The following is a 19,230-nucleotide window of genomic DNA, read 5'->3' as shown; positions in this document are numbered from 1 at the left end:
GCAGGAGGTCATAGGTGACCTACTTCATTCGATGCTATGCCATGTTTTGGCTTGTATAGCCCCAAGAGATGCAACTTCTTCATGCCAGAAATTCTTAATAAAATGATTTTCTGTTCTGATTTTGCAATCATTTGTTTATTTCTTCATACAATACATACATGTTAAGTTTTGTGATAGCAGTTAGTAGTAGTTAGTTTCCTTCCTGGGTGCTCTTTTTTTTTTTTTTTTTTTTATGACAAAGTGTAAAATGAGGTCTAGTATTTTTATTTTATAATTTAACTATGTTATCCTTAATTTAATTTATTCAATTTTGTTTCCTTGCAATTCACTGAATTTAAATTAGTATTTGTTATTTTATGTATTTATTTTACTTCATCTTTCATCAAGGCCTGCCACACGGCTGCTCCAGCACGTCTAGTTTTAAAAATTAAGCTCTGGGTACATAATGTATTTTCTTACGAAATGAAACTGCATGCACAAAGCAAAGTCATACAAGAATTTATTTCAGAATTATTACAAATTTCAAATAAAACTTGTTTTGAAATACATGTCCTGAAAGCACCAGAAATGATGAAAATGAGAAAAGATTTGGCAGAAACACTTTTCTGCCCCATCATGCATATTCAGAGTGTATATTTTGATGATTTAATACACGCTTGATTTCAGTAGAAATAGTGTTAAAAAGATTGTGCAGTACAAAAATAAATTATGAAAAATGATTAGAGAACTTGTGCAAGTACAAAACAGTACAGTATTTTTGTTTTTTAAATAAATAGAAATGAAAAGACTTTACAATTGAAAATATTCCTTGTACTGATGGATATGCAAAATAACATAACTTACTGTATTCAGTGATGATATGCATTATAAAAATGATGAAATTATTACAACATATAAAATGAAAAAGAATCAAGTTAAAAAAAATTAGACTGAAAGTATTGCAAAAAATGCAAAACAACGATGCAATTTTACTAGTTTAAACAAAAAGGTAAAACAAAAAAATTAACATAGTTATAAAAATTTTAGCTTTACACAACTTAACCAGACTAAGTACTATTTAAATTTTACAGTTTTACAAATAGTGATTAATAATTTCAAATTATAATTTAATAGTAAAAGACATTAAAACACTTGTATAATATTAATAACAATAAAATTAAGTACACATTCAAAACACATATAATGAAATAAACTCTGGCGTAAATTAAATATGGCATTGCCACTCGATAACAATTATTGCCATTTACAGTTCACAGAAATGAAATGTTTAGAGTAGGAGCTTTCTTCTCAGGCGGGGATTTCATAGTTTAAGGAGGGGAATGTGGTCAAGCTTTTATTTAGTTGTTTAGTATTTAGATTTATATTATAAACATAAGACAAATTATTTTTAAACCAAGTTTTGGTATTTACCAACTTCTTTTTTTAACTTTCTGCTGTTTAATTAATAAAATACATTACCAATTAATCTAAATTCCCGCATATGCATTTTTGAAGTTTTGGAAAGGAGGGGAAGAGATGAACATCTAACAGTGATCAAAGTGGTTGGGAACTTCTGGTCTAAAAGATGTGTTTAAAATTTGATTGCTTTAAAACTACCAAATATAAAAACTTGCTCTGGAAGCTTCTGTAATTAAAATCACAAATCTAATTATTGCATCATCCTACAGAAGCATGTAAATCCAATTAGCCTGATTTTTAAAATATCTGGATATATAAGGTTCTAAATTAGTAACTAAAATCTCATCTGCCAACTTTTAAGCTGAGTTTTTCAGTTTTCAATATTATGCACAAAATTTACTTTTTTATAAATTTTGCAACTGTTTACAAGTGCATCAAAAATTTTGTTTGGTGATTTATCTGACGTGTGGACTTTTAAAAGAATTTGGGTTGATTTTTTTAATTCTTCTTCTTTTATTGCTTCAAAAATTTCAGAATATGAATTTAGTTGTGCATCGCTATATTTAGCGACTGAGCAACATTTTGGCAATTTTAAGACCACTTCATCTTAAGAATTCTTGACTTGGTAATTTAAGAATATCACATGATTTTTTAACAAATATACAAGTGCTATTACAATATCACTAAAGCAGCAATAGTGTATTAAAATTGAGATTTTTAGAACATTAAAGCACTTTTATTTCTCTTCTTTTCAAAATGCTTTGTTCTTTAACTTTGATAACTGTAACTGCGACACCGAAGGGCCTGAGTTTGAATCTCAGAGAAGGCATGGCTGTTATAGTGCATCCCTTTATAGGAGGTAAGGGTGGCCTACCTATTAGATGCTTTTTTCTAACTTACTTTTTAGAGAAATAAAAAAAGTTGCTGCAAACATATTATAATTAATTTTATATGTCTAAGTTTCTGATTTGTATAATTGTTTTTGCCCATGTTATTTGTCCAAAATACTCAGATTTACACCAGTTTTCTCTTCAAGATTTACTTCAAGATATACTTTTAAAAAAATCTTTTGAATTTTAGTCTCATGAATGGGACAGGTACGCTAAAAACATCCTTACAAGGAGAGGGGAAAAAAAAAAAAAAAACAGGATACTCAATTTTTTAAACAGATTTTTATAACTCATGCATACATCATTTGTCATTCTATGAGAAAATTTCACAAATAATCATATTTTGAGTACATATATGAATTCTAAATTTAACGATGCATATTCTAGTAAGACAAACATTCTACACATTTTTTAAAGAAGATGGCTACAGTAAGTAACACTAAGTAAGACATTCATTACACTTTAAAGACTTTTTTAAAGACACTTTAAAAAAAATTTTTTTTTTTAAAGACACTTTTTTTAAAAGTATAATCAATGTCATAAATTACAGTTCTTAAAGGGGAAAAAAATCTTTAGATGCAACATATTTTAAAATAAATTCAATGAATTATACTTTTTGGTGCCTACTTCTAATATATGCTACATTTCCTTGCATATTTTGCCCCTTTTTTAAACTAATTTCATTGTTCGAATATCAAGACGGAAAATTATGTGAGGAATTTAATATCTGTTGCAGTAAGAACATAACAAATGAAAAATAGTCACGGATAAACTATTTATAACTATCATATTATTTCTTTAAATGAAACCTAAATTCCAATAAGAATATTAATATTACAATATCTGACAGATATTAAGCCAATACCTGGCGGTGACTGAGCCTGTGTGAAGCATTCGGCTAAATTACCTCATAAACCTCCAGGGGCACCTCTCATGAATGAGTCTTAGTTGTTGTTCTCAAGAGGGACATCGCAGGAAGATGGCAACGAAAAACCCCGGATTTCAAAAAACAGAACATATCAGCTATAGATAAGGTTACCACGAGCCAGAACATAAATAACAGAAGGAAGGTAAAATCAGATATTTCAAAAGTTTCTTAAGTGTCAGAAAACCTGCATATGATAGCATTTTAGAAGAATTCTAAACTGACTTTATAATGCATACTCGAGTAATTAAATTACTCATGATTCGGATATAAAATATATTAACATTTAATTAGATATTCTAAATAACTTAGGCAAATTAGGTAATTAAATTACTTACAGTATGATTCACATGCAAAATATATTAATATTGTTATGGTTTTTGTCCTGATTTATTTAGTTTGCTATTTTTAACAGAATTGTTATTAAATTGTTTCATTTCCCCACACAATGCTGCACACGACTTATCTGAAAAGAAAGCTATGCCGGAAAAATTTAGAGGAACATGCGCATTTAATAAATATATATATATCGTAATTGTATGCTTTTGCTTTTCGAGAAAATACCAGAATATGCTCGCGCATGATTTAAAAAGCTTATAAAAGGAAGAAAACCTCTCATTTCTTTACTATGAGTTAGTTGTTTTATGAGTTTTGTTTAGAAAACTGCTATTGCTTACTGTAGCGAATTCGTGGCGAAAATCGGATTAGCTTTCTCTGTTTCACTGTTTTGAATAATTTCTGTTGAACATTTTTAGTAGTTTAAAACATAACTACTGTGAAATTTTGAAATATTGCATGAATATCTGAGGCATTTTAAGCATTTTTTTTTTTTTTATTTGTAGTGATAATAATAAATTTTTTTCATTTTTCATCAGACTTGTGAATTCAATTCATAACGAACCCATACGCACGTAACAATATTTAATTAGATATTCTAATTATTCTTCGGCTAATTTCATCTTGTAATTTTCTTTCACTTTTACACTGAGAAAATCCTGATGAAGGAAGGAAAGTTTATCAAAATACCTTTAAATACGATGAAAATTAAATTCATAATCAATATGTATAGTATTATGTGGATAACCTTAGTAATACACACATATTGATGTAAAACAAACTAAAATATTAACTGATTAAACATTACTTGAGTCTTTATGAAAAGTTCCACAAATGTCTATGAAAAATAATTTAAATCAAAATTTAATGAGAAAAATTGTGCAAAAATTACATTGCACAGTTTCAGTCTCATTAATTAAAATACCCTCCCTTTACATTCCCTCTGGATGAAAATTAAAAACCACAAGATTTGATGGTCTACCAGGAGACCAGGTGATCTAATGAAAAACAAGGAGAGTTGCCATTATTCATAAACATACAGGCCACTAGTGCTTGAGTCAATATGAGCCAGTTCTCCTCTCTCCTTTCCACAGAAATATTTCTTCCTTAATAGAAATAGTCCTTGAAGGCTTTCATGTATTCAAACAAACCACTGCTACAGAATATACAAAGAATTGTTTACTGAGCACCCCCCTCCTCAAAAAAGGACAATTTTCCAGCAAACTGAAATATTTCTAAACATTTTCAGTGACAATTTTGTTGAAAATGTGGATCTGAAGAGTATAATAGCATGTTCACCAAAACAAAAGAATTTTCTCTCTTGAAGACTTCAGGTTTATATTTTAGCATCTCTTCAAAAACATTACTGAAGAGCAAAATATTCCTACAATTCCACAATTGCTAATGAGAGCAAATTACAATATGAATCAGAGCACCTTGATTTTTTAAAAAATTGCACTCTCAGGATGGAAACTAAAAGAAAGATATGCTGACAACCATTACCTGTAAATTTTATTCATGCGGGAAATGTAAATACATGAAATCTAATCAGATTAGCAATTTATTCCAAAATCAGCATATTACAAAATTTCGGATAACTACCATCTTATTACTTCTGAAATCATACAGTAACTCCAAAAAGAGAAATTTACATTGCAGAAAAAATATGAAAATAATATGTTACCTCTGAATACTATTAAACCTAATAAATTAAATTCTATGTGATTGAGAATGCACTGAAAAATCTACAGAAAAGATCTAGACATTACTGCAGTCAGATAAGAACAACATACAGGGCGTTCGGGATAAATTTGACATATTTATAATTGACTATATTTTTCCGTAGGTTAGGGGTATTGACACACACTACTCGTCATTTAAAATTCTGGACCATTCTTCATTCATATACAAGATGTAAGAAAGGATGGATGACTGGAACCCACCTGAATCACGGAAGAGAATAACTTGCATCATGATGATTCGTGCCAGCCATCAAAATAAGGATATTAGAACTGCTGCCCAGTGCACCCTGAACACAGTAAAAACAATCAGGCATGAACTAGAGACTTGCAATGGTTACTACGAGGATGTAGCCACCACCAAAAGTCAAAAATGGTTGTCTGAAAATTTCTAAGACTTCACCAGTCCAAATGTTTGGCCTCCAAAGTCCCCAGACCTTAAACCCATGGATTATTTTGTATGGGGCACTGTTGAAAAAGACACCAAACACACTTCCAGTAATACAAAAGCCCAGTTAATGGATAAAATTAAAACAGTTTTTGAGGCCCTTCCCAGGGAGACTGTAGCATCAGCTTGTTTGAGGTTTCGAAGCAGGATTGAAGCTGTGATTGATGCTAATGGTGGTTATTTTGAGTGAATCTTGTTGATAGTATTTTGATCTTGTTTGAATCTTGTTGATAGTATACTCTGCTTGTAATTTTTTTTTTGTCAATTCATTAAATTTAATAGATACAAAGCGAATTTTCTTTTTCCTTACGAAACTGTCAAATTTATCCCGAACACCCTGTACAAGGAAATATTAAGTTTCCAATACACATGAATTGTTTTCCAAATTTTATCTCCCACCTTTCTAGCATGTCTTCATGGTATGGTGGTCTGTACGCTGGGCGCGTATTCCAGAGGTCCACGGTGGCACCGGAACTAAAAGGGTGGTGGATGATGATTCTCCACACCCAGGATTTGGCGATTGGGTCCCATAAAATCCCCAGTCGCCCTATAAAAGGGGGAGTATATAAGGTATTTCTTCTGCCTTCCTAGCATGCCTTCATGGAGTGGTGGTCTGCACGCTAGGCGTGTATTTCAGAGGTCTGCAGTTGATTCCCGGTGAAGGTGTTGCTAATTTTTCATCTTTCCTGCTTCCCAAACATTACCTCATGACTCTACAATACACACAAAAATACTTTTGTGCAAATGATTGAGCTAATGTAATATTTTTTCAGTACTGCAAAAGACTAAAAAAACAAAATATATTTTTATGTAATGAGATAAATCATAAAATCTGTTTCACATCAATTTTTAGATTATTTTCCTGATCATTTTGTAGGCTAATGATTTAGATATTGCTCAATAAAAGCTGTTTAAATACCACTCTTTATTAAATAGATCTCCAAACCTTTACAGCTCAGAGGATTATAAAATAAATCCTGTAGCCATCTCTCTCAAATTTCTTATTTAAATTTTTTTTTCAGCAAAACAATATGCTTTAGTACATAATTGTACATATCCTCTAGTTTCCACACATAAAAACAAAATATAGAATTACACAAAAACATATTTTACACCACGCTCTCTCTTTTCATTATTTTCAAGTTACAAAACAATAATTTATTTGTATGATCAGCCACATGTACTAACAAAAAACAAACATAAAAAGGCAAAAATAATACATATATTTTAAATGATGTGTGATGATTGATACTTTTTAAAACAGCACTGGTATAAATAATGGGGAAAAAAAAACTTGTAAAAAATGAAAATTAGTAACATTCTTGTATTTACGAAGAATATTACATGAAGCTCTTTTGAACAGCAAAGCATATTTCAAGAAATAATAATAAAATAAAAACTTTCATATTTTACATATATTGAAAATGAAAATACTGATGTTAATACAGTTTGTGATACAATTTAATTCACATGCAAACTGAAAAGTACATATTTACATTATTCACCTCTTAAAATCTCAAAGTTCTTGTCGCAGAATAAGAAAAGACTCATTGCATAACAGTTTAGCATGTTACAAATGAAAATGTCTCTCAAGTAACCAGAAAAAGAAGAAGCCCTTAACTGAAAATGAGAATTCAATGACAAAAAAAATCTTGTGGTAAAGGAACAGTTTGGAAGACTTACGATCATATCTTTTCATTTATGAAATTACAACAATTAGGTCATCTTTAAATGATTTTACAGTATTTTAATTTAGAGCCAAGAGTTACAAACAGCTGAGAAATATTATAGTAGTATTTTGGAGCTAGAGAAATGAAAAGAAAATCCCAATATTTATTTAATGCAGGTTCAACGGAAGTATGCTTCACTGGCACCAAGTTTCAAATCCAGCAGAATTCCAGTTATCTAGACCCTTAATTTTTCTTTCTGGCCAATAAATTAGGTTTGTTGCTGTTTACACACTTTTAAGTTTCTCAATAAATAATATAAAAATGCAACAAACAGATCATTAAATAATTAATAAACCTCATATATTTTAAGAAGATAGTCTAATAATTTAGATGAATGTATACGACATACAAATCAGCTCAAATATCTGGCAAATATATTGCCTATAAACATTAACAGAAAAGCAATTATATGCTATAAGTAGATAGATTGCTACAAGATAATTTAATCAAGCCAAATCAATAATCATCAAAGGCTAAGTCACAGATGACATATGAGTTGAAGGTCACTAGTGTAGAATGGATTATGTTTTGAGCAGTAACAACATTTGCCAAAGCAAGTACACGATTTATGCATGGTAAAATAATGTTACAATCCAAAGATTTTGTAGATGCCTTCCCAGAAATGTCTAAAATAAAATAAAATAATAAATAAGTAAACAAATGATAAGCGAAAGAGATTATAAATATGAAATGCCTCTCCATGCATCTCTTTTTCATACTATGTGTAACAGCAGCAGTCCTTTAGTTCATTACGCAAATTAAAAATTCTTCTATGTAATTCCAACACATTTTCACTAAAGCAATATCATATCTTTAGTTTGAAGTCATAGTAAATAAAAACTAATTTAAGCTTTATTTAAATTGAAATAGAAGTAGTTGTGTGTTTAGACATACAAAAATAGTTTCATTCTTTAATTTTGAAGGGGAAAAATTATGTTTAGAAACCAGTTTCAGAGTTTCCCTTTTTCTTCATAATTACATAATTTTTGTTAAAACAATATACAATACCTAAGAAACTGAAATTTTATCAGTATTACCATAATCTAGAGAAAAAGACATAATACTTATTCGCACAGACAGCAGTCTTGGTCTTCATATTTGGAATTCTACTCATATGAAATTCTGCTACTTTCTTAAACATATTTAAAAATCATAAGTTTTAATAAAATTAAATAAAAAAAGACCCAAAATATGTGTTAAGATTATTAAGAATTTTTATGTAAGAAATGCAACTTAAGAAATAAGCTGTGCCCTCACTAGGATTTGAATTACAGATCTTACAATTATTAGCTGGATGTACTACCCACTTATACCATGACACCATGCATGGGAGAATACGATAGTTACTTGCATGCTTAGTGTTTTCCAAATAATATGATTGACAGCTTGAAATATGTCAATGAAATATAATTGTACTAAATTTAGAATTTATCCTTCTTTAAGACTGCCAAATAATTTTATAATGATCTATTTTTCAATTACGATGCTAAAGATGGCTGCACAAAATATATTAAAAAAAAATTCACAAACTCACATTTACTACTATCCCAGATGAAAAATAATATGATTAACAGCTTGAAATATAATTGTACTAAATTTAGAATTTTCACTTCTTTAAGACTGCCAAATAATTTTATAATGATCAGTTTTTGAATTAAGATGCTGAAGACTGCTGAACAAAATTTAAATGGAAAAAAAATTCACAAATTCATATTACTACTATTTACTACGAAACAAGTCAAAAATAGTTTCATCGTTTTGAGAATACGATAGTTTAAAACAAATATACAAAAATAGTTTTCATCGTTTTGAGAAAACCGCACAACAAAATATCTCCACAGTTCAGTGCAAATTTGTGGTTCCAATTTAAGAAATGAATTAAATCAAGTTCTAATCGCATAACAGACCCCGCCCAAAAAAAAGCATGAAATTTTCATTTTTATACGGGCTGTTTATATAAAGATATATGTATTAAACTATTTCTTATTCCATTAAAAACCTTACAGGGGGAGGGAAAAAAAGAAATTCATAACATTGAATAACAGCCCAAAAAGCATTGCCCGAATTGTATGATTTACAGCACTTCGACTTAAATAGAAAAGTGATTAGAGGTCATATAAAAATTAAACTTCATTAAGTGCACGAATTTCAAATTTTAGCATTTCTAAAAATGGCAATAAGCTTTTTAATACATACACTATATATATATAGTGTACATTTTCTCTATATTTTTCCAAATGGGGCCTATGTAAATATTAAGTTTTGAATAGCTTCCTAAATATTTGGTTTATTATATTTAAAGGTTACTTAACATGATTCATTTCTTAAATTGGAATCATAGTCTATAATTAATTGTTTATGAGAAAATTAGTCATTCGTATTAAATAAATAAATTCTTTTGGACCTCTTTGTGTGTAAAAGGGCAAAACTTAACATAATTTATCACAATTTAATTTTCAAACATTATTACCAAAAAGTCAAATTTTAATGAAATTTTGAGTCCAAAAAGAAATTTAAGAATGAATTTTAGTTTTTCATAAGCAATTTATAAATATATTAAACAATACTCTAATATAGCAATTACATCACAGAAAAATTAGAAACTCCTTAAAAAGAATTTCTCATAACACTTTTTAATATACAGTAATAAAAATTGTTTAAAATTATTCTAGATTCAACATAAATATGCTTATGTTATCAAAAACAAAGCATGTTGTTAGTTCATTTAAGTACAGAATTTTTCTAAATTCATTTCAAAAGAGATTGGTCAGAGGAGGTAAAATTAATTCACTGCAATGAAGAAGTTCCTCCTCTTTTCCAGGCTGATTTTCTAAGTACATATCATAATTTAAAAAAATAAGAATCGATTCTTACAACACAAAACAAAATTTTCTAATAAAATTTACCCACATTTGTTGAAATGCAGTTAGTAAGTACATGATGAAAATTAAACAGATGTTAAGCACTTGTTTCACTTCCTTTTTATAAAACAGTATGATGCATTGAAAAATAATTACAATAAAAAAAATTTTACATCATTAGATAATAGTGAGATGAGAATGAAACTGATTGTGCATTAAAATAATATATACACGCATATTCAATACATTATTAATAAAAAAAATTCACTCATAGAATATCGTCATGCAAACATATTAAACATCATAATACCTTTCTTGTAATCTTTTAATACATTTATAAATAATTTCAATGACTGCAAAGATATTTGCAAATAATAGAGGCAAAATAATATGCCATTATTACCCTTGACGAATATAATTTCAAATGTAAATAGTGCTGTAATAAAAATGTGCAGGTATTTTAAATTAAAATGTAATTTACATGATTCTGACAGAATATAATTTTAAATGTTTTGTACAAAGAGGGGAATATACTAAGAATCTACATTCATTCAGAAGAAATGCATTATGACTAGATAAGTTTTAGAACTGTTCAGATTCATCAGCTAATGTATTAAAAGAATCTTTCCTAAGTATATCGGTAGAAAGATTAATGAATTACCATATGCTAGACCTAGATGAGCAGTCAGTTTGCATCTGTTCACTCTATCTCTTTCACACAAACATGCCCAAAACACGATACAAAATTTCTCATCTCTGTTTAAAAAAAATATCAAAATGATGGATAAATATCTATCCTCCAATTCTAGATGAGACTAGTGTCAAAAGTTTTAAATCATTACAGTTACTAAGCCTTGATGCAACGAGTTACGAGTTCTTGAACAGTGATAGCAATGCGTACAAGTCCACCTTGTTCACCAAGGATGTCCTGAGGAGAACACAAGAGGTCCTAGGAGAAATAAGAGTATTTTTTTTTCCACATATGGTTGTAAAAAATAAATTAATTAATAAAATGTATTTTTATATATATCTAATGCAAACAATTCATAACAAAAATGTCTTCATGAATGATAAAAATAAAGAAACATACATACTTGTCTCATTTTAACCCCAAATTTATTTTAATTAAACATGCCATACTAAAATAAATGTAATTTTTTCAATTTTTATGGAAATTAAAATAGAAATGGAAATTATTATGTTAAAACATGGATAACTGAAAAGTTTTCATGAATGATAAAAATAAAGAAACATACATACTTATTTCATTTAAGTTCACTTTATTTAAGCATGCCATACTAAAATAAATGTAATTTTTTCAATCTTTATGGAAATGTTAAGACATTTATAACTATCTTACTGGAGTCTTTGAAAAGGAAGAAAAAGAATCACACATTGATGAAGCTACAGAACTGATGTCTTCAGCTGGTTTCAACCTTAGACATTGGAAAATAGTTTGGATTTACATGAGAAAATGTATTAGGACTTCAGTGTCACCATTCATGAGATGAACTTAAATGGCGAGTAGCATCTTGAACTGAAGCTTCCACACGACGAATCTTACTTTCAAGCATTCAGAAAATTTTTTATCCTATAGAAGTTTCCTCAACATCCCATCTTATTAGAAAGATTATTTTGCAGAAAACTTGGAAATTAAAGCCTGAAGAATTGTCATTAATTCTACATGCTTCTTACACATCTTCTGTGATGCAAAATTAGCATATGGTGACAACGTATTTTTGAGAACAGAAGAAAATGAAAAATGTTTTTTCGATATACGTTATATACGTTACACATGGAGAAAACCACAAAACCGCCCATGCAGCCAGCCCGTTTGCGGGATTCGAAACTCGAACCGAACTACCAGTGTTCAGTGACTTTACTGCTGGGACGTTATGGTGGTTAGAATTGTTGCTGGTTTATATCAGCTAGCTGTTAAAATTTTGAACAGTACAAATATGAAACTTATTTCTGGTCAGATTCTTCAGTGGTTTTGGTATAATTAAAAAAATTAAATAATATATCTGTTTTTGTAGAAAACAGAGTTAAAGAGATTCTACAACAAAGCAGCATGTTGGAAACATACACAAGGCATCTTAAACTCTGCTGATTTATTGTCAAGAGAATGCTAGCTCTAGCAACTCCTAAAATATCATAAGGTGTACCAGAATTTCTGAAGAAACCTCCGGAAACCTGACCTTGATACTGATATGGAATAAATCGACAGAGAATGGCATCGAATTGTCATTTTGGCAAAGAATTAAAAATATGCAATTATGAAAAGAACGATTGAACAATTACACTTAGACAAGGTTAGTAGCCACATTGTAATTTAAAAAATATGCACCTATTAGCCCTTTCTAAGCCCATTTTAAGAAAAAAATGAGCAGCTGCTTAATTACATATATACATAACTGCATAATCTTAGAAGCAAAATGAGATTTGCAATTTAAAATATGAGAAATTCAGCATTTATTATGAGAGAATTAGCCATTACTCAACCACAGAAAACAATTATATTTTTTTTTAAATTTTATTTTAAATAACAGTTCAATTTACAGAGCTAGTTAACAGTGAGGGGGGATGGTATAAAACTGAACTACATTACAAGATTTAATGATGAAATTTTAGTTACAATGGTAAATGACAAAATCTGACTTAAAAATGCAAAAAATAAATAATAATAAACCATATTTATTATATTTATACAAAGTACTTTACAGTATAAAAAAGAAACAAGAAAAAAGATTTATGCTTATTAACGAATAAAAAAAATTTTATATCTGATTTTTCTTTCGCCTCTTTTCTTTAATGCTTGAATCCAGTTCTCTTGACCAAGTTTGTTATTCCACAAATAGTTTTTTTTTTTTTTTTTTGCATTTCAGCAAGTTTCATTTGCTTTATTTTCAAGCACTTTTATTTCTCTAACTTTTTTTTTCTTTAAGAGAAATCAATTCATCTATTGATTCTGCTTTTCTTTTTTTTCCTGCTCTTCCAAGTATAACTAATACTATGAATGAGCCGATGAAGCTGCCACACTCATCTCTTTTGCAATTGATACATTGTAGATCCTACCAGCATGTTTCACATAATTACAAACTATGCACTAGAATTGCCCCCCCCCATACTTTCTTTTTCTATATTTTTATTGATACTATATCATCGTTCAACAAAGGCTTGCCCATACAAAAGAATAAAAATCATTTAAAATGTTTCTCATAAATTGAATGATTTTTCATTAATGAATGTATGCAAAAAATATCTAATCTTTTTTTTTTTTTTTTTTTTTTTTTTTTTTTCCACATCATAGGTTTTAAATTCTGTAAGGTATGGCTGGAGAACATTTTCAACGAAATCAGAATATTCTTCTTCTTCTGCAATGTGATCTTTTTGAAAAAAATGCACCAATATACTTTTCATTTTCCTGCATGATTTTGTGCTGTTTTGCACCATGCACTTTGGATTCATAGAAACAGCATTTCAAATTATTCATTAATTAACTGGACATTTCTCCATCAGCTTTTCAAGTAGTTGTAAAATAAAAGTTTGTGAGTTCCGTTTAAGAGAAAGGTAATCTTTAGCCATGATTTCTTTTTTAGTGCATAGTTCTTGCAAGAGCTTATCAGCCCTAAATCCTAAATTAACTTTGCTTATTTCAGTAACAATATCTTTCTCAGAAAACTAAAAGTTATAAAAATATTTCAGTGATGAACTGATATTTAGTATGTACTCTTCTTTTATAATTTTGAATAAAAAAAAAAAAAAAAGGTTCATTACTTTGAATACAGTTTCAAAAAGTGTTTAACCAATTCAGCCACACAAACTTTACAGGCATTAACTTGTCTTTAATTGCAATTCTTATTATTTCATATGATTTGCAAGTTATTTTTATATATTTTCCATTCTCAACTAGCCTGACACAACATTTTATATCTTCCCAAATCTCAAAAGTATGCAAACAAACTGGTGCATTTTCTAACTACATATGGTTATAAAATTTCAATGGCAAAGTCTTATGGACATTCGCTGTTAAAAAAATCTGCTTGACGTGCTGGATAATTTCTGAATAAATGGTACAGTGCTCCTAAAATGGAGGGCATATGCTAGTCTGTAATGTATGCTCCTTTACGGAAAGCACTGTTCAAAATATGCAAGCTGCAACTACCAGCAAATACATATTCAATACTATATTCCTTTTTCAGTTCATTTTTGGAGAGCTTCATAAAACTTACAATTTATGGCTGCCACATCCATACTTATTTGTAGTAGTTTTTTTATATCTGGCTTTTTAACTGCCATTTGAAAACTTTCAAAAATATTAGCAACTGTTGCATGTCCCATGAAAACAGATGTCAAAAATTGAGTTGCAACTTTACTTTGGTCAGACTGCCAATATCTGATATGCAAGTCTAAGTCAAATGAAGTTCTGTTTCTAAAACCTTATCATAAAAATCAGTAAATTTTGACACAGCTTATTTCAACTCTTCAATGTTTGCCAAAAGCATAGTGTTTGTCCGCACATCTCGAACAATGAAACTATATCTTGAACGGACTTCGACCTACTTTGGAGTTCAGTACTGGTTTGGTCAAGACAGTCCAACATATCCTTTTGAAGTTCAGCTCTCAGTGAGAGTCCTGCATCAGTGGCCAATTCATCAGCTACATGTTTTTTATGACGAATTCATCTTTCTATTGGAATGTTATATGTTTCTGATTTTTTCACAGCAAGATCTATAGCTTCTTCTAAAATTTGACTCTGTTTTTCTTCAATATAAAGGAGAAGAGCTTGATCAACATCCAAGCCTTTACTTTGCAGTGCAATCTGAGTAAAATTAACTTCTCTTAATACATCTTTCCAAAAGAAAAGATAGCAAAGAAATATGAAATCACACACAGCAGACATAAGGTTCTACACAGCACCTCTGGTGTCTAAATTTTCTTGCTGATCACATAATTCCTCAATCGCAGAAACAACCCCATCAAAATTTTCTTCCAATACTTTTACTCCAGCATAATGAGCACTCCAATGCATTGTTGAGAGTCTTTTAACAGATAGTTTGTTGTGTTGAAGAACTTAGAATTTAATAAACTGAATTAGTTTTGTCGACATTAGGTATTTTTGTTTTCCTTCTCCCTTTAGCTTGAATATTTCAGCCCAAACAATTATGTCAGTTTCTTTTTTTTTTTTTTTTTTTTTTTTTTTTTTTTTTTTTTTTTGTTGTTGTTGTTTTGTTTATCTATAAAACAATTATATATCCCGATGACCGAGAAAAGACAGCTAGAAAAATTGCTTGTTTTTGCATGAAATGATAGTTTTAACCACAAAAAGACCTACACAGCCAGCCTGCACGAAAATGGAGTCAAATGCAGCACACCATAATCGTATATTGGACTGGCTGACAGTTCTGAAGGCGAACATCCATTCGAAAAAGAACGTTGTTCAAGGACTGCAGCATCACATCAGGTTGCGTTCAGACTTCCTTGTTCCCCAGGGCGCTGGAAAAATGGGAGGTCAGCGACAAGTACCACGCTAATATGAGTTATCTTGTGTTGGGCAGTCATCGTGTTAACCATCGACAAAGCTTAGGCCTAGGCTTTTCTTGGAGATTTTAATTTTCTTTTTTGAGCTGTTCATTCTTCGTCCTTTTAGTTCTGAGCTTTTTATTGTCTGTTTGAGAGGAGAACAATTTAAAAATTTTTCACTGTCAGTTATTTCTGGTTTAAATGTTTTTTCTGTATGCCATGAGATATTTGGGTACTTATTGACCAATACGATTTGATGGCTTCAGCATCGAAACATTTGTTATTGGTTGACAAGTCCTAAACACTTCCTTAGCTTCAAGATAGGAATTTTTTTTATAACTTTATTTCTTTCTCTTCCTTCCATTTAGGGCAGGTTCGTGAGTATGATAGATGGTTAGCTAGACAATTTACATACTTTGGATCAGCATTGCATTGCAATCCTGTATCCAGCCTTTTAATGAACTCCATTAACTCTGGAGATGAGAGTGTGAGGATAATATGCTTTGTGTTAATAAGTTGACCATTCCTATGGATTTTAATTCAGTGAGCACCACACACATTTTGCTCACCAGTTCTTCCTCAGAGACTGATATCAGGTCTATATCTGAAATGACACCCCTGGACATATTCAAAGAATTGTCTGGAGACACACTAATAGAATGCTTACCCATATTTTTCATTTTTAGGAGAGAAGAGTTATCATCTCGATCAGCAAAGATCCTGAACAGAGCTTTTTTTATGCTTTTTGGCTCACCAGAAAAAGCTTTAATATACAAAGTAATCAAAAAAGTTCTTGCCGTTTCTGATATGATATTGGGAAAATGTTAACCCCAACATAAAAATAGTCGCCAAACTTGGCGATGAAGTGATTAGGATGGGTGTCCAGACATTGACCAAGACTATAAAAGCGCACTGCATCAGTACTTCAAACATAACTCACACAGTGGCTGATTGAAATGGACATACCAGAGGTACTTCTTTAGAGTTGTTTGCTGTATGATTTTAAAGTGGACCTGTCAGCAGCAGAATCAAGTAGCTGAATTTGCAGGCCTATGGGGTGATGCCATTAACGAATGAATCGCTAGGTAATGGTTTCAGAAGTTCAGGTTAGGGGATATGTCTCTTAGTGATGCACCATGTAACGGTCGGCAACAAGCGCTGGACGATGAAGCTCCGAGAGCAGCCATAGAAAGTGACAGTAGCCAAACATGTGGTGAGCTTGCTGCACACTTCTAATGAAATGATCAGACTCCATTTGCACTGCATACGAAAAGCATACAAGCTGAGCAAGTAGGTACCCCACTCACTGTCCACCGCAAACAAGCAACAGCATATTTAGCAACAGCATATATGACCTGTTGGTCACTGCTTACTTGGCACAACAATGCATCCATATTTGATCACGTACTCACCAGCGATGAAAATTGGGTCCTTTATAATACACCCAGGCGTTCCAGACATTAGTTGTCATCACAGGATCCCGTGCCTCACACTGTGAGACCTCTCTATCGACACAAGATCATGCTCTGAATCTGGTGGACTAGTTGCCATGTAGTGTGCACTATGAGCTCGTGCCAGTGGGCCAAACCATCATGGCAGGCCTATACTCGTAGCAGTTGGAACGTGTGTATCAGGCACTGATGCATAAAGAGCCAGCACTAGTCAATCGGAAGGGTGTACGCACTCCTCTATGACAATGCGATGCCACATGTGGCTCGGGAGGCCAGAGACATCATACAGACTGGGCTGGGAGACACTACCCGATCCACCATATTTCCCAGACCTCGCACAAACAGACTATCACATTTTCCATTCCCTGGACAATCATCTTCGTACAAAATTCTTCAATAACTGGCCAGACCTCAAAATGGCCCTCACGGACTTCTTTGCACACAAGACTCCCGAGTTTTACTGCGATGGCATTGCATAGCTAGCCACTCATTGCCAAAAGGCTCTGGATGCCGATGGTGATTACTTTGAGGATTGGCAGTGATTATTAATTTTTTTAATGCCTTTTTCTTTTCCACTGTCCAAAATGGCAAGAACTTGTTTCGTTACCTTGTACTTATGGACAAGAAATGGAGATAGATTTTCTAGTTGACCAGTGATGACTAAGAACATAAGATATCTGATGCTCTCGCTAACAATGGCAGAAGTGTATATTCTTTCAACAGTTCCAGAATTTTTCATTCCCATGTGATTTGGAGAACTTAAAACTGCCATAAAATGAATAGAAAAAATCAGGTCTGACTGTCCCATTCACCATGGACACATGATGAGGTGACACAGATCCCAATGTTAGGGGGCTAGCAAGAATTATACACAAACTGAAGCAGCTTTCTGAACTGAAGCAATAGTCAGCTTTCCTGAAAATGGAAACTCTCAAAATCTTATCCCCAAGCCTCCGACATGAAATTACTAGTCAGCAGCCAACTGACACTAGCAGGGACAGCTAAGTGTCACCTGTTTGGGCTGAAGCACAGACCAAAGCAGCATGCTAGGAACAGTACCTTGGCCCTCAATTAGAAAGATCCTCCTTTCCAGTCATGCAGATATTCACAAATGACAAATAAATAGGCAGTTTTCTCCTCATGCTAAGACAGAAACAAAGGAGTTGTAACTGCACTTCACAGAGAGCCCCATCCTCCATAAGAGGAAAATACAAGAGAGAAAGAGAAGTGAAAACTAAGAGGAGGCAAAAAGGAGAAGTCACAGAGGCTTCAGGTTTGTGACACCTGATCAACAAGAAAGTAATCCCCTGAAGTGCTTTCATCTGCTATGCTTTAATTGGGCATACTGGAATCGCCTTCACATCTACAGTGACCCTACCAAGAGTTAGGCTCCCAACATACTTCACCTGTTCCACCCAGTGAAACCTCTCACCACAGTAAAGCGCAGCCGGACTTGGAGATGCCCATAAACAAACACCATCAAGATTCTATATGTGCTCATTTGTTTCATTATTTTATATTTTTTATCCTAAAATCAATCATCTTATGACTCTGGAAACAGCATTATGAAGTTCTGAATAACTGCTAACTATTATTATACTTCATGTATCTACAATGCTTTAGTAGCTATTTTTTATCATTATACAGCATGATCTTTAGATTAGCAGATTCACATATATCCCACTAAAAATAAAATAATACTGAGAGTTAAAGACAAGCAGAATTCATTGTAAGTGATATATAGCCTACATAGCCTAATTCGGTTACTATTTTTTTAACAGGTTAAATTTATATTCACTTTTATGCAAATGAAAGAGTTAATATTTTAAAACTAGATCAATTAAGACTGACTGAAATAAATATTTTCATAAATCAATACATATAGTTTCCAATCAAATTAAAAATTTGCCTAATCTATTTTTAAAACCA

At 31.3% G+C, this 19,230-nt stretch overlaps 1 protein-coding gene across 1 annotated transcript in view; it reads right to left on the bottom strand.

The window, feature by feature from the left end:
- Window positions 1-482: 482 nt before the first annotated feature.
- Lrch (Leucine-rich-repeats and calponin homology domain protein) overlaps window positions 483-19,230 on the bottom strand; it is a 77,806-nt gene continuing 59,058 nt past the window's right edge. The window contains exon 16 of the mRNA XM_035358105.2: window positions 483-11,276. Within this exon, the coding sequence (XP_035213996.1) occupies window positions 11,175-11,276 (102 nt within the window). The 3' untranslated portion in view covers window positions 483-11,174. The remainder of the gene's footprint in view (window positions 11,277-19,230) is intronic.

The sequence above is a fragment of the Stegodyphus dumicola genome, chromosome 4 (genome assembly GCF_044657685.1).
Source record: "Stegodyphus dumicola isolate Sdum_Otavi_A_Nest chromosome 4, ASM4465768v1".
Taxonomy (NCBI): domain Eukaryota; kingdom Metazoa; phylum Arthropoda; class Arachnida; order Araneae; family Eresidae; genus Stegodyphus; species Stegodyphus dumicola.
The sequence above is the reverse complement of the archived record's forward strand: the minus strand, read 5'-3'. Positions and strand labels throughout refer to the sequence as shown.